This window comes from Leiobunum rupestre, chromosome 4, assembly GCF_980474605.1.
Source record: "Leiobunum rupestre chromosome 4, qqLeiRupe1.1.hap1, whole genome shotgun sequence".
Lineage (NCBI taxonomy): Eukaryota > Metazoa > Arthropoda > Arachnida > Opiliones > Sclerosomatidae > Leiobunum > Leiobunum rupestre.
Window position 1 is genome coordinate 18,127,949 of NC_143387.1, and position 15,976 is coordinate 18,143,924.

General features: G+C 35.5%; 1 protein-coding gene across 5 annotated transcripts; it reads left to right on the forward strand.

The window, feature by feature from the left end:
* The first annotated feature begins 292 nt into the window (after positions 1-292).
* On the forward strand, positions 293-14,264 carry LOC149946541 (leucine-rich melanocyte differentiation-associated protein-like). Of its 5 annotated transcripts, XM_090171746.1 has the most exons (7): positions 313-726; positions 4,425-4,525; positions 4,634-4,760; positions 4,829-4,968; positions 5,647-5,767; positions 13,694-13,767; positions 13,831-14,046. In XM_090171746.1, the coding sequence occupies exons 1-6, from the start codon at positions 595-597 to the stop codon at positions 13,745-13,747; spliced, it is 675 nt and encodes a 224-aa protein (XP_090027872.1). In that variant the 5' UTR covers positions 313-594; the 3' UTR covers positions 13,748-13,767; positions 13,831-14,046. The 5 variants fall into 5 exon arrangements, with proteins under 5 accessions (XP_090027869.1, XP_090027873.1, XP_090027872.1 ...); XM_090171743.1 differs by lacking the exons at positions 13,694-13,767; positions 13,831-14,046 and adding an exon at positions 14,122-14,264 and having other exon boundaries at positions 293-726; XM_090171747.1 differs by lacking the exons at positions 13,694-13,767; positions 13,831-14,046 and adding an exon at positions 14,122-14,264 and having other exon boundaries at positions 309-726; positions 5,665-5,767.
* Positions 14,265-15,976: the final 1,712 nt, after the last annotated feature.

Genomic DNA, 15,976 nt, shown 5'->3' on the forward strand with positions numbered 1-15,976 from the left:
GATTGTAACGTGTGGGACAGTTCAGTGCTCTCGTCCATCTGATTAATCAGGGCGACATATGTGTAACGGCCACGCCAACGGGGGGGTACGTGGGGACAGGGGTGGGGACACCCGTGGCGGAAGTATTCCGACCACCCGTTGAGGGATTGCTGGTCGTCCTCACACGGCCATCCACAAACTCTGCGTCCCGGACGCTTGGGATTACAGGAGTGAGCCACTACTCCCGGCCCACTCAAATTGTTTAGCTTACATTATCTTTAAGCAATCGACACTTCGTATGATCTTTTAATGTGGCGCTTAGATCGCAATTTAATTCGACCATTTTAGTCTCAACTCGGTTTAAATATACTTAAGATTTCGTCTTCTTCAATTTGTTACGGAACCTTCGTTTGAGTCGTTGCACTGTGAATCACTATTTTACCGTTCCGTGACGCGATTGTTGGTTTTATATATCCTTTTAAAAGTTACGTTAATACGAAAGCATTAAAAAACTAAGATTAAAAGCACGTGATTTTGAAAGAAACGCCATATTTGTTTTGAACAAGGAGTCTCTGAATCTCTTTTTAGTTTGACAATTAAGGACAGTCGTTCGAGATGGAAAATAGCGAAGGGCCTCCGCTGATGAATAGCACTTGCGAAGATCCCTTCGAAACAAATCGGCGAACCGCCCAACTGCTACTAGTGACCAGAATTATCGGTGACACCGAAAAAATCGTTACAAGAGAGGTAAGAAAATATCACGTTTATTTTAGAAGAAAGTCCAATAATTTCTGTCAAAAATATATATGAAAGCCGCGTTGTCGAGTCGGAAAGGAGAGGAAAATGTTTTATTTATCCAGCTGCGGGCGCTATATACATTTAGAGACCTTCAGACTGCACACCTACCACCTCCTAGGCCCTGACTCAACTAATTAACTTTATCTTAGGCTGCTGGAATAAAGATGTAGAAATCTACGCATATAGAGACTTAAATGAACGCTTTTTTCGAATCATGCTATCACAGATGTAGCTTTTAAAATGAACGGTATTTCTGGGGAACATTAAAAGTGTTAAGGTGAACGGTAATAGTGAGTGGAGGGCGCTCTTGGAGCGCGTGGCATGAACGGCTTGGCACCACCCTCCTACACATTGTAACCCGGCCACCTGGGTTAAAGGCATTAAAAATCGCTATATGACCTGGGCTTAGGGTGGTGCCATTTTCTATTAGCCTATTTGATTATTATTTTTAATTAAGAACTAAACATAAATAAATTAAGAACATTAAATTATGTTTTTCCTTGAACACTCTAAATATGGCTTAGCCGCTATTTAATACAAATTTAATCATAAATGTATATAAAAATAGATCGTATTCTAAATAGAATTGTCGAATAGGCGATGACTTTAAAATAATTTTAGGTTAAAGCAAATTAACATGACGTTCCACTAGTAAAATAACGTATACATTGACTTTCGGAAATCAGCTGTTGAAAAGATACTTGAAAATTTTAACCTATTAATTTTAGTAAAGTTTAAAATAGTTATTTCTCTAAATTCAGCCTGAAGGAAGGTACGCTATATAAGATTGTAATAAAGTTACCTGTCACGAATTTTGTACCTCATATTTCCATTCGTTTACGGTTCCTCAGATTTGTGTAATTTTAATTATTTAATATTAACTTTCAATATCTAAAATATTGACAATAGTTTTAATGCTATCTTCGAGGGGTCCGACATTCGTAGAAGTCGCGTACACTTCTAGAAGAAAAATAATTTCAGAAATCTTCAAAAGACTGCAAAAACACTTGGAAATATTGAAATCTGTGCGAAAATCAATAGCAAAATAAAAAAGCCTTAAGAAAACAAGATATCAACCCGAAAATCGGGCTCTTAAATATTGAAATCAGTTTCTGATTTCTGAAATCAAATTGAAATTCAAAATCCTGTCCGCTAAATTTTGAAATGTCGAGCCCGTTGGCTATCGTTCACTAATTATCACCAATCTTTCCGCAGAAACGAGTACTTTTCTGGGAGTATAGTGGATATAATTATAAATTCATGGATCTGATATTAATTATGCAAATGTATACTACAGTTAACAGTTTGTGATTATGTTAAAATATAAAAGGCAACGAAAAAGTCATTAAATCGAATAACCTCATTCAAATTTAAGTTTAAACGCAGACTGGATTGTGTTGAACGATTGCTTAACAGAGCTCGTGAAATTTGCATATTTATTAAAGGTCATACCCACAGAATATTTTTAATGTCACAATTTTAAAGAACGGCCTTTTTTAATAACATTAATTTACGAAACCATTTTATGTTGATTAACAAAAAAAAACAATTTAGATATGTTAATTATTTTACTATACTTGCTAATACATTTTTTTTAAAAGACTTAGTTCTTCGTAAAATATATAAATATAATATGATGAAGTATAAATATTCCCTATACGCCTATATTAAAAGGTGGGTAAAAATGTCGACCCGCACTACGAAATTTGGATTTATATGGAGATCAATTTCCTGTCTTGCGTAGTTAGGTGGTTTTTTATTAACTTTAAACAATAGTAAAAATATTGTAGCGTAAGTGTGACATTCCCTTTTCTTCACGTGCAAAAGTTTTACTGAGAGCTATTCACAAGACAGACTGCATTAGGGGCTTTGTCACCGTTTTGCGTCCACTTGCTAACGCGTCACACGTCGCCTTTGACAGCGCCTAGCTAGGGGAGATTTCCTACTTGTGATGACGTCACTAAGTTACCAGCTCTCAGTAAAATATTCCCCAAAGTGACAAACGTATGGAATAATATTATATACTTATGCTTTAACGTATTGTATATTTAATTCTCCACCAATATCCCCATATTTGGCTTTCCGTTGCTACCCAACGCGTTTTAAATATTTTAGGGTTAGCTTCTCTTTTCGGTTTAGATAGTCACAAACCAGATTCCCTCACGCGGTACTGATGAGCTCCCAATAGCGCGAAACCGGTATATCTATTTTAATTGGTTTTTGACTCGGAAGATCTATTATAATAATAATAATAATAATAAAATAATAATAATCAGCTAGGATAATACCCAAGGCACCACCTTAAGAAAATTCATCAGCTTCATCATGACAATAAATTGGTCAGTGTTAAGCTTTTTTTTTGCCCCCTTTTTACTATGGACTTTTCTACCTATTCGCGTAAATTAACTATCCTTTAATGATTGTCATCGCGTGCTTTTTGAACATCTCTGAAAGAAGCAGATTCAATACGGCATATCGGTCCATTTTTATCGTTTATGTTCACAATTTATTAAGGAAGGCACTTTTTAAATTTTGCAATAAAGATCCCATCGATCGTTTTTTTTTTATATAATTGATTTTTTTTATTTTATTTTATTGATTGATATATTTAGCCAATTGATGTCTCTTTTCCAATAAAGTTACGGAAAATTTTATTTTGATCAGTTAGCTAAATCTTTAATTTAATGAAATCTTAAATAAATTTACTTACTATTTAATGTTTTAGTTTTCTCAGATTTTCTTTGCATTTAATTTTTTAAGAACCTAGTTTTATTCTTCTATTGAAATACATTGTGTAATTTAAAATCAATGATTTTTATCAGAAAAATAATTTGATATAAATCAGCTAACCAATCGAATATCAAATTGGTTGGTAAAAAATCAATATTACTTACGCGAATAAAATGAATGAGGGAAATTAACATTTCTTTCACCATAAGCCTATCATAAGGTCCCCATAAGTATAGGTAAACGATAGGGGCACATGATAATGGCGTTGTCCTGGAGAGAAGAAAATTAACGTACGACGTTAGGGCAGCAGCGAAATCATTCTACATCTAAAATATTATCTCACTTGTTAAATAAATAAATACATTCTTGATAATATCTAAAATTCCGCGATAATAATTTGTTTTTGAGGCTTAATTTGATGAAAGTTTTTAAGTTCCAGTTTTAAATAAGATTAAATGAAAGATCATAAAAGTTCGTTGAAAATATAAAAAATGGAATTTAATAAAATGTTTGACATACTATCAGTTTTTCAAACGGCGGTGAAGTAAAAAGTGGTTAAATAGTGCTTAACCTATGTATTCTAATCCAATACTACTTCATAGAATAATACTATGCAACATTCTGAAGAAATGGTTAATTCATGATAAATCGTTACAAAATACTCTTCAAATAATTGTGCAAAATTCGTAAGAAATTTAATTTTACCAAATAACTTTTTAAAACTTTATTAAGTGTAGAAACATTTAATGTGTTTTTCATGTTCCGATCTAATTTTATCCAATAGTATTTGATCTAATGGTGGTCAAAATATGATTCCATCTGTTTAAACTTAAAGGGTTTCATGGAATAAAGTTGAATGGAATTGTAAACATCTGACAGTATGAGCCTTGTACGAAACTGATTTGAACGTATTTCAGATATCTTACATCGGTCAAGATTGCCATCGAATACCTTCTATACTAGCAAAGTCGTATGGCAGTCAAACTAGAAGATTGGACTTGAGTTACAATAGTTTAAGGTGTGCTTGTCAAAATCGTATTGTTTCACTTTTTTGACAATTTTTACTTTAGTTCTCTTACTCATTAACTAGTTAATTTTATAACTAATATGATAATCTCTTTATTAGAACCCTGGAAGGTTTGGAATGTTTTCATATTTTAGAAGAGCTGATTTTGGACAACAACCAATTATCCGACGATGTGTTCTTTAAACGCAATGTTAATCTACACACTTTATCACTTAACAAAAATAAGGTAGTGCTTTTTATTCTTAATTATAATAATGCACTTCGTTGGTAAATCTTAGTTTTTATTTTCCGTAGTTTGACGATTTGGACCGCTTACTCGAGCAACTTGGCAAGTGCTACCCGAACGTATCGTACTTAAGCATGCTAGGAAATAATGCTTGTCCTGATCAGTTAACCGCATCCGAAAAAGACGATGATGATTATCAGAGATACAGGTAGAAAACGTTTTAGGCCTTGTTTAAATTTTCTACGTGATTATGAACAAAGTTCTAGGACTAACCGTAAATGTATGTATTTGTATGTGATAATGAGCCGAAGGACATATCACCTCCTTTATTACTAGGACATCCTAGATTGATAAAATCATAATTCGATTGATTAAAAAGTTAAATCAGATTTAATCAAAGCTACACATTTCATTTAAATTTAAAATCGGATTTGTAGCTTTGCCTGTATAAATATGAAACAGAATTAAATTTAAAATCTAAATAATAAAAACACCCTGTAACAGTGATTTTCCCCTCGATATGAGGAAAGATCAAGGTGTAGCGATAAAAACCTTTGAAAATCAGTGAAAAATGTAAATGATTACTTTAATGGCAACAAAAGTGACGTAGGGAGAGCTACGTGGAAGAATCTGCTAAAACTGCACGGTAACACTGGAGAAAAGTGAAAACTGTGGCATCATCTAGGTTAGAGGAAGTCAACCTGTGGCAATGCCGTCCCACGCCAAAGGTCTTAGCTTCAATATTACGGTGCATATTGAGCAGGTTCTGCCACGTTGTTCTCCCAAAGCCACTTTTGTTGCCCTTTGAATACCACCTGCTATGAAAGAAGCGTTTTGAATTTCCCTTTTCTTGATTTCTTTAGTGGAATTTGCTTCATTTATTTAGGTATCATGTTATATACATGCTTCCTAAGCTCAACTTTCTCGATTTCAAGATGGTGAAAATTTCTGAGAGGCAAGAAGCGGAAAGGATTAAATCCTCACTTAAAGTTTTTCGACCGTCAATAGTAAGTTACTTATTTAGACGTTACATAAGATAGTGATAACATTATAGGCGTAATTGGCGATTTGATCAAAGATTTAGGTAAGAGTTTGTAGCTTTTCTCGTAACTTTAAATTTCAGAATTAGCGATAAAGTATGACCTCGCAATTCAAACAGTCGAAACTTACGTAATAGTATACTTAAATTCCGAGAATATAACTTATAGATGTAAAAAAAATAATGAATTACCAAAACACCTATCGTTTTCTGTCGATGACTTGCTTAGAGCCAACTCCTTAGAAAAACCTAACAAAACCAACCGTAGCAAGATCAACGAGAAGAAACCATCAAAGGTCATTAAATAATGAATAAAGTTAAACAATGGTTATAGGACCGTTACATATAATAAGAAAAAAACGCAGTACTTCGGAAGAATATGCAAAAATATCCAGCAAGATCATATCTACAAGCCGATATTCAGGCCTCAAAAATGGAGACTAGAAACGAAATTTTAATTTTAAGTGTTAACTATCTGAAAACCCGTTAACAACATCGATCTTGGCAGTAAGATTCAACATAATTTCCACCAGGCAATTGCTTCAACACAAACTTCGATCGTTCCAGCACCACCATCTTCTCTTCTATTCAACGTGAATAGTTACAAATAGTAATAGCAAATAACATGATTATCACTTGAGTTAGGTCACGGATTTAAATTGGGCAAAGATTTTCATGAGGGCCGGGGTAATTCTAGAAGTACAAATGAAATTTTTGAGCTATAGGTACGTTTAGTGGCTTTACTTTCGTGCAGCGGTAAAAAACATAACTTATTAGTTAAACGAAAAAAATATAAACAACGAATTTTTCTAGTGCACAAGATTTCTTTAAAATATGCTTTACACGGCCCGACTAGTTTCGGTTGAACATCCTACCAAACTAGTCGGTCCGTGTAAATAATATTTTAAAGAAATCTTGTGCACTAGAAAAATTCGTTGTTTATATTTTTTTCGTTTAACTAGTAAATTTTGCGCAAGTTGCTAAATCGTAATTTTAATCAACATAATTTATTTTCATTATAACCGAGTGATAAGGAAAATGAGTCCGATTACATTATGAATTTATCAAAAGGAATGTTGTATGTAAAAAAATAATAAATTAAATCGGAAAATGTTAGCTCACCCCCGTTACGACTGTTTATAATGTAATTAACGCCAATCACAACTAATTTATTGATACATTATTGATATCTTTCTACTCCCTTAAAGGTATGTTCTATGTAAGTGGTAAAATAATGATTAATAGTTTTCGAAGGCGCTGTGGGAAGGTTATTTCACAGGGCTTGGAAATTTATGTAAATTAATGCTAATTAACCAATTTTTACTCGATTTATATCGTAATCTATCTAAAATGCTACTACTTGTGACCAAAATCTTAAGGGGCAGCGCCACCCAAAATGGTTGCTATTATCTCTGCCACCTCAAATTTTGAAGTATGTTATTTTTACATTAACGACAATATATCATAGTCTTTTACCGATCTTCACCGCGTATCTCCACCAAGTCTGTATAATCGAATTATCAAGCTTTAATATCCCTTCGCATCAACCCCAAACATTCCGCTGACAGTTGTTCGATGATATGCATCCTTAAATTAAGGTTGAATATTTTAAATGATGGAATTAGCCGTACAAGGTAAAGTTTTATGCTTCTTTTTCTATACAGTAGATTGGGGAAAAAAATATTTAATATTATAAATTTAGTTTTTTCTGACCAATTATTTAAGTTCAACCGAATTAATACGTAATGTTTAGACCAGCGGTTCCCAATTTCTTTTTGCTATGGAACCCTAAATTATGCAGCTAATACTGGCGGAACCCCAACTCATTTTTTTAAATTATCTTAGAAGACGGTTGCCATGACCAAAGATGACCGCGCTGCGAATTCTCGGAACCCCTGTGACCCTTCCACGGAACCCCAGGGTTCCGCGGAACACCTTTGGGAACCGCTGGTTTAGACTGCCGAGCAACTGGTGACGTAGAGAAAGCCTGTTGAATATTCATGGCGGTAAATATATTCAGTCTACCACTTACTAGTACGCGTACTCGTAGTAAAAAGAGTAATATACGTTTACTTATAGACCTTAGGGGAGGTATGATAGGCTTTAAGTATAAATGATATGGGTTCGTAAACTATCACCAAATCGTTATTGTAAATAATGCCCTTCCATATTTTTCCTTTTTGTAAGTTAAGATACACCCTGTCGTTGTTGATTATTTTTTATACATTTTAATTTCTGTATTTGGCCGGTGTCGCGGTTTGAGTCTTTGATCGATTCCCAAATGATCGAACGGGTCCCATTCGATCGATTCCCAAATGATCGAACGGGTCCCATTCGATCGATTCCCAAATGATCGAACGAGTCCCATTTGATGGAATTGGCATTTGATGGAATTGGCATTTGATGGAATTGGCATTTGATCGAATTGGCATTTGATCGAATTGGCATTTGATCGAATTGGCATTTGATGGAATTGGCATTTGATGGAATTGGCATTTGATGGAATTGGCATTTGATGGAATTGGCATTTGATGGAATTGGCATTTGATGGAATTGGCATTTGATGGAATTGGCATTTGATGGAATTGGCATTTGATGGAATTGGCATTTGATGGAATTGGCATTTGATGGAATTGGCATTTGATGGAATTGGCATTTGATGGAATTGGCATTTGATGGAATTGGCATTTGATGGAATTGGCATTTGATGGAATTGGCATTTGATGGAATTGGCATTTGATGGAATTGGCATTTGATGGAATTGGCATTTGATGGAATTGGCATTTGATGGAATTGGCATTTGATGGAATTGGCATTTGATGGGATTGGCATTTGATGGGATTGGCATTTGATGGGATTGGCATTTGATGGGATTGGCATTTGATGGGATTGGCATTTGATGGGATTGGCATTTGATGGGATTGGCATTTGATGGAATTGGCATTTGATGGAATTGGCATTTGATGGAATTGGCATTTGATGGAATTGGCATTTGATGGAATTGGCATTTGATGGAATTGGCATTTGATGGAATTGGCATTTGATGGAATTGGCATTTGATGGAATTGGCATTTGATGGAATTGGCATTTGATGGAATTGGCATTTGATGGAATTGGCATTTGATGGAATTGGCATTTGATGGAATTGGCATTTGATGGAATTGGCATTTGATGGAATTGGCATTTGATGGAATTGGCATTTGATGGAATTGGCATTTGATGGAATTGGCATTTGATGGAATTGGCATTTGATGGAATTGGCATTTGATGGAATTGGCATTTGATGGAATTGGCATTTGATGGAATTGGCATTTGATGGAATTGGCATTTGATGGAATTGGCATTTGATGGAATTGGCATTTGATGGAATTGGCATTTGATGGAATTGGCATTTGATGGAATTGGCATTTGATGGAATTGGCATTTGATGGAATTGGCATTTGATGGAATTGGCATTTGATGGAATTGGCATTTGATGGAATTGGCATTTGATGGAATTGGCATTTGATGGAATTGGCATTTGATGGAATTGGCATTTGATGGAATTGGCATTTGATGGAATTGGCATTTGATGGAATTGGCATTTGATGGAATTGGCATTTGATGGAATTGGCATTTGATGGAATTGGCATTTGATGGAATTGGCATTTGATGGAATTGGCATTTGATGGAATTGGCATTTGATGGAATTGGCATTTGATGGAATTGGCATTTGATGGAATTGGCATTTGATGGAATTGGCATTTGATGGAATTGGCATTTGATGGAATTGGCATTTGATGGAATTGGCATTTGATGGAATTGGCATTTGATGGAATTGGCATTTGACGGAATTGGCATTTGACGGAATTGGCATTTGACGGAATTGGCATTTGACGGAATTGGCATTTGACGGAATTGGCATTTGACGGAATTGGCATTTGACGGAATTGGCATTTGACGGAATTGGCATTTGACGGAATTGGCATTTGATGGAATTGGCATTTGATGGAATTGGCATTTGATGGAATTGGCATTTGATGGAATTGGCATTTGATGGAATTGGCATTTGATGGAATTGGCATTTGATGGAATTGGCATTTGATGGAATTGGCATTTGATGGAATTGGCATTTGATGGAATTGGCATTTGATGGAATTGGCATTTGATGGAATTGGCATTTGATGGAATTGGCATTTGATGGAATTGGCATTTGATGGAATTGGCATTTGATGGAATTGGCATTTGACGGAATTGGCATTTGACGGAATTGGCATTTGACGGAATTGGCATTTGACGGAATTGGCATTTGACGGAATTGGCATTTGACGGAATTGGCATTTGACGGAATTGGCATTTGACGGAATTGGCATTTGACGGAATTGGCATTTGACGGAATTGGCATTTGACGGAATTGGCATTTGACGGAATTGGCATTTGACGGAATTGGCATTTGACGGAATTGGCATTTGACGGAATTGGCATTTGACGGAATTGGCATTTGACGGAATTGGCATTTGACGGAATTGGCATTTGACGGAATTGGCATTTGACGGAATTGGCATTTGACGGAATTGGCATTTGACGGAATTGGCATTTGACGGAATTGGCATTTGACGGAATTGGCATTTGACGGAATTGGCATTTGACGGAATTGGCATTTGACGGAATTGGCATTTGACGGAATTGGCATTTGACGGAATTGGCATTTGACGGAATTGGCATTTGACGGAATTGGCATTTGACGGAATTGGCATTTGACGGAATTGGCATTTGACGGAATTGGCATTTGACGGAATTGGCATTTGACGGAATTGGCATTTGACGGAATTGGCATTTGACGGAATTGGCATTTGACGGAATTGGCATTTGACGGAATTGGCATTTGACGGAATTGGCATTTGACGGAATTGGCATTTGACGGAATTGGCATTTGACGGAATTGGCATTTGACGGAATTGGCATTTGACGGAATTGGCATTTGACGGAATTGGCATTTGACGGAATTGGCATTTGACGGAATTGGCATTTGACGGAATTGGCATTTGACGGAATTGGCATTTGACGGAATTGGCATTTGACGGAATTGGCATTTGACGGAATTGGCATTTGACGGAATTGGCATTTGACGGAATTGGCATTTGACGGAATTGGCATTTGACGGAATTGGCATTTGACGGAATTGGCATTTGACGGAATTGGCATTTGACGGAATTGGCATTTGACGGAATTGGCATTTGACGGAATTGGCATTTGACGGAATTGGCATTTGACGGAATTGGCATTTGACGGAATTGGCATTTGACGGAATTGGCATTTGACGGAATTGGCATTTGACGGAATTGGCATTTGACGGAATTGGCATTTGACGGAATTGGCATTTGACGGAATTGGCATTTGACGGAATTGGCATTTGACGGAATTGGCATTTGATGGAATTGGCATTTGATGGAATTGGCATTTGATGGAATTGGCATTTGATGGAATTGGCATTTGATGGAATTGGCATTTGATGGAATTGGCATTTGATGGAATTGGCATTTGATGGAATTGGCATTTGATGGAATTGGCATTTGATGGAATTGGCATTTGATGGAATTGGCATTTGATGGAATTGGCATTTGATGGAATTGGCATTTGATGGAATTGGCATTTGATGGAATTGGCATTTGATGGAATTGGCATTTGATGGAATTGGCATTTGATGGAATTGGCATTTGATGGAATTGGCATTTGATGGAATTGGCATTTGATGGAATTGGCATTTGATGGAATTGGCATTTGATGGAATTGGCATTTGATGGAATTGGCATTTGATGGAATTGGCATTTGATGGAATTGGCATTTGATGGAATTGGCATTTGATGGAATTGGCATTTGATGGAATTGGCATTTGATGGAATTGGCATTTGATGGAATTGGCATTTGATGGAATTGGCATTTGATGGAATTGGCATTTGATGGAATTGGCATTTGATGGAATTGGCATTTGATGGAATTGGCATTTGATGGAATTGGCATTTGATGGAATTGGCATTTGATGGAATTGGCATTTGATGGAATTGGCATTTGATGGAATTGGCATTTGATGGAATTGGCATTTGATGGAATTGGCATTTGATCGAACGAAATTTGATCGAACGAAATTTGATGGAATTGGCATTTGATGGAATTGGCATTTGATGGAATTGGCATTTGATGGAATTGGCATTTGATGGAATTGGCATTTGATGGAATTGGCATTTGATCGAACGAAATTTGATCGAACGAAATTTGATCGAACGAAATTTGATCGAACGAAATTTGATCGAACGAAATTTGATCGAACGAAATTTGATCGAACGAAATTTGATCGAACGAAATTTGATCGAACGAAATTTGATCGAACGAAATTTGATCGAACGAAATTTGATCGAACGAAATTTGATGGAATTGGCATTTGATCGAACGAAATTTGATGGAATTGGCATTTGATCGAACGAAATTTGATGGAATTGGCATTTGATCGAACGAAATTTGATGGAATTGGCATTTGATCGAACGAAATTTGATGGAATTGGCATTTGATCGAACGAAATTTGATCGAACGAAATTTGATCGAAAGCTACTGTAGGGTAAAACTACTAGTTTTGGGGAGTAAATCGAAAAGGCAACATCTAGTCAGAATGAGATACAGTAGACTCTATGAATAATAATTATTTCTTTAAACTGTACTAAAGAAAAATAATATCAAGAAAAAAACATGAGCGCAGTGACGTAGAAAAATAAATATTCTCTCGGACATAATTAATAGAAATACCTATTAAAAAACGAACTCTGTAACTAATTTTTAGCAATAGAAGGGCCGTGAACGTGGTCAGACCCCTCGTATACAACGGTGCATACGCGCCTACGGCGCGCGTACATCAACCTAACCTAACCTAACCTGACCCTATTTATATATATCAAAAACAACGGGCCGTTATCGTCGATGTCATAAAAAATTCCATCATATAATGTATAAAGTAAAAATCTCTTCATCTTTGTGGTTCAATACAGTTAAAGCAATGAATTATTCCATCATTATACCTTCTGCACTTAAGCACTGAATTATTCCATCATTATTTCTTCTGCACTTCATATTGACATTCGGTAAAATAAAATCATACCAACTGATACTATAAATACTTTTGAATTCGATCAAATAGTATTCATTCATTTGAAGGTTCGATCTTATGAAACAAATGACAAATGGGATTCGATCAAATGGAATTTCGATCAATTGCAAAGTATAATGATCGACTGTCGATCACATATTTTTCGATCAAATGGACCAACAGCGGTGTCGCGTGGATTTGGTTTTCTTGTCTTTTTTGGCAAGCAGCGGCGAAATCCCTTAAACCTCAAGGGCGGGATCCCCTTCGAAGCCAAACGTTCGGAGACTTACCTACCTCCCCCCACTACATTATAACTTCCCTGAAAAGCTCTTCGGTACGAAGTGGGTTTCCTTTATTGTTCATGCATCCTTTGCTAAAAGGTTTATCCTAGTTTTTATTCAATTAAGGTCCTACCAATGGTAGGACCTTAATTGAATAAAAACTAGAAAAATAGCAAGAACTAGCAAGAGCTTTTGCGCAAGTTCAGCAGACAGCCTTCTAGAGTATAAAATACGTAAGTGGCAAAGAATACAAATACCGGATCTGAGGTGTGCGAGACATTCGGTATAAGAAAAAGGTTTGGATACAAAAAGTAGTTTTAAAATCATGGAATACTTACAATTTGTTAGTTATAATATTACTTATGCTAAGATAGTTCAACATGCACGTACGCCTGACATGTGATGTGTATAGCTGCAATACTTCAATGCGGTTTTAAACAAATAAATTAATTACTGTTTAAGTTTTACCTAAGGGTAAATAAATTGTTTTTTTTTTAGGATGAAGACGAAATAGACGAAGATGCAATTGATGCAGCCGAATTAATTTTCTAGTCGGATAAGAAAATCCAATAGTTATTGTATTTTATCAAAAACGTAATTATTGATTACAATAATAAATATAATAAATATCATAGTATATTTTTATAAATATTATGTAGTAGTAGTAGTAGTAGAAGAAGAAGAAATGAAACTTGTAAAACCAAATTAGTTGTTCGTAAGATGATTTTAAAAGGTAGTAAAGCTACGTTGCTAGCAACGAATCTTTATACACTGGACGTGCATCCAGACCAAAAACAAGCTACACAGCTAACCACATGCACCGAATTATCTTAACAGCAAAAATTCTACGCATCGAATCTTCTTAGACTATTATTTCTAAATTTACCGATTTACAAATTTAAATGTTTTCTTGACTCGAATTACAGTTAATTTCAGCGAATTATTCATGGGAACAACGACCAAAATTGCGAAGTGTTTTAGTACTAGTAATGTCATAATAAAGTGCAGCTCTAGTCACAATTTCTGTAATTGTTTTGGAAGTAAAAGAAATGTTTTATGGATGTAATAATTCAGTTTTATCGTCCTATTTATATGATTCACTGCCCAATAGCCAAAAGTACTCTTCTTTAATTTCTCAATATTTTATCATTTTAATTACACAGACAAAAATATTGTGTACTTGTCATATTCAAAGAACTTCTTATTTTAACTAGTCACTTATTATTCTATTAACTTGTTGCAGCCTACTTCCAGGGGCTAGTAGGCTACACTTTGAAGCTCTCTGGCACTCTTTGAACTCATCGTAGGAAAATGAGAAAAAAACAGGCATACTTCTCAACTCACCCCCTACAACTCCTAAAATGTTTGCATAACCTTTTGAAACACCATGTATATATTTTTGCTATGGTTTTTGTACGTTTGAGCGTTATATAACAATCTATTGGTTAAAGCGTTACCGACGCGATATTTCATCGGTTGAAAATTGTAAAATCCAAATTGTGTGACTTTTCTTATAGTTCTGGTTCCACAGATTCCAAAAATATTTTGTTCAATAATTTATTACGTATACATTTTTAAATAAGCCGCCGAAAATTTCACATTTTGGGGCACTCGGCACTACTGAGCTCCTCCTACTTATTTTTAATCAACTGATTACGTCACGTCTCACTCGTGTCAGTCTCAATTTCAGACTGACACGAGTGAGACTCTCAAAGAGAAAACTCCGGGAAGCGGAGGCCCGCCGTAACAGCGAGGCGGCGGGGCGGACGCAAAAAATCCATATGGCGAAAGCGTAGCGTTACCCGGCTGCAAGCCGGCGCGTACGAAATTACGGCTAGACATAGTAACAGAAGGTAACAGGACGCGAAAATGGCGCCAAGGCCCGTTCGCGGCGGGATAATTCGAAAACGCAAAAAAGTTAATTAATAATTTAAACGCACGAAATTAATAAAAACAACTACCGTACTTAGCAGACGGAATGTTTAGACACTCTTAAAACACAAACACAGCAATGGCAGTGCTGAAAAAACTAGAAACTCAGCTATAAAAATAGTGGAGGAAAAATTAACGACAAACCCAAAAACGCGCCGTTCATTAACCGCCACGATCTCGATAGCTGTCGAATCAGAAACGCTGTCAACTCTTTACGTCACTTCAACCACGCCTACCCGGCAAATTCCAAAAGTTGCTTTTCAATCGTAATTTGTACTTTTAATTTTATTTAATTATTTAAATTTAGTTTCAAGAATATAATTAAGGTAATAGTTTCTTATGACCTAATACTAATTTAGAAAGTATCAGTTTGATGTTCATTAAATATTGCGTCGGTAACGCTTTAAACATTTAATATCGCGGACACAATTAAGGCAAATTTGAATATTTTGATGTTTTTGCCGTTTCCTAGGATCGAAATGGCAGACACGAATTAATAATTTAATTCTTCACTCTTTGAAATACTTTTCTTAGGTTCTGAAAACATAATTTTTTTGGCTGATTAGCAGGCAGACCTGTGCAGAATCACTTTTTTTGCTTTAAATTAGCCCGTTACTTCAGATTTCGTACTTTAAGTAGGAAATGATTTCCTGTATATTTTATAGATAATGTTATGAAAGGGTGCGTCAAAAATGCAAGAGCGTCTTTTATGGTCCTTAAGCCTAAAGAGTAAAAAAAGGTCGTATTAACATGGGTCCTAAATTGTTTCGTTTCAGAGATTTTGGCTCTTAAAAAACAAGCAATAACGGTACTCAGACTTAAAACTAACATGTCTGTAATATTCTTCAA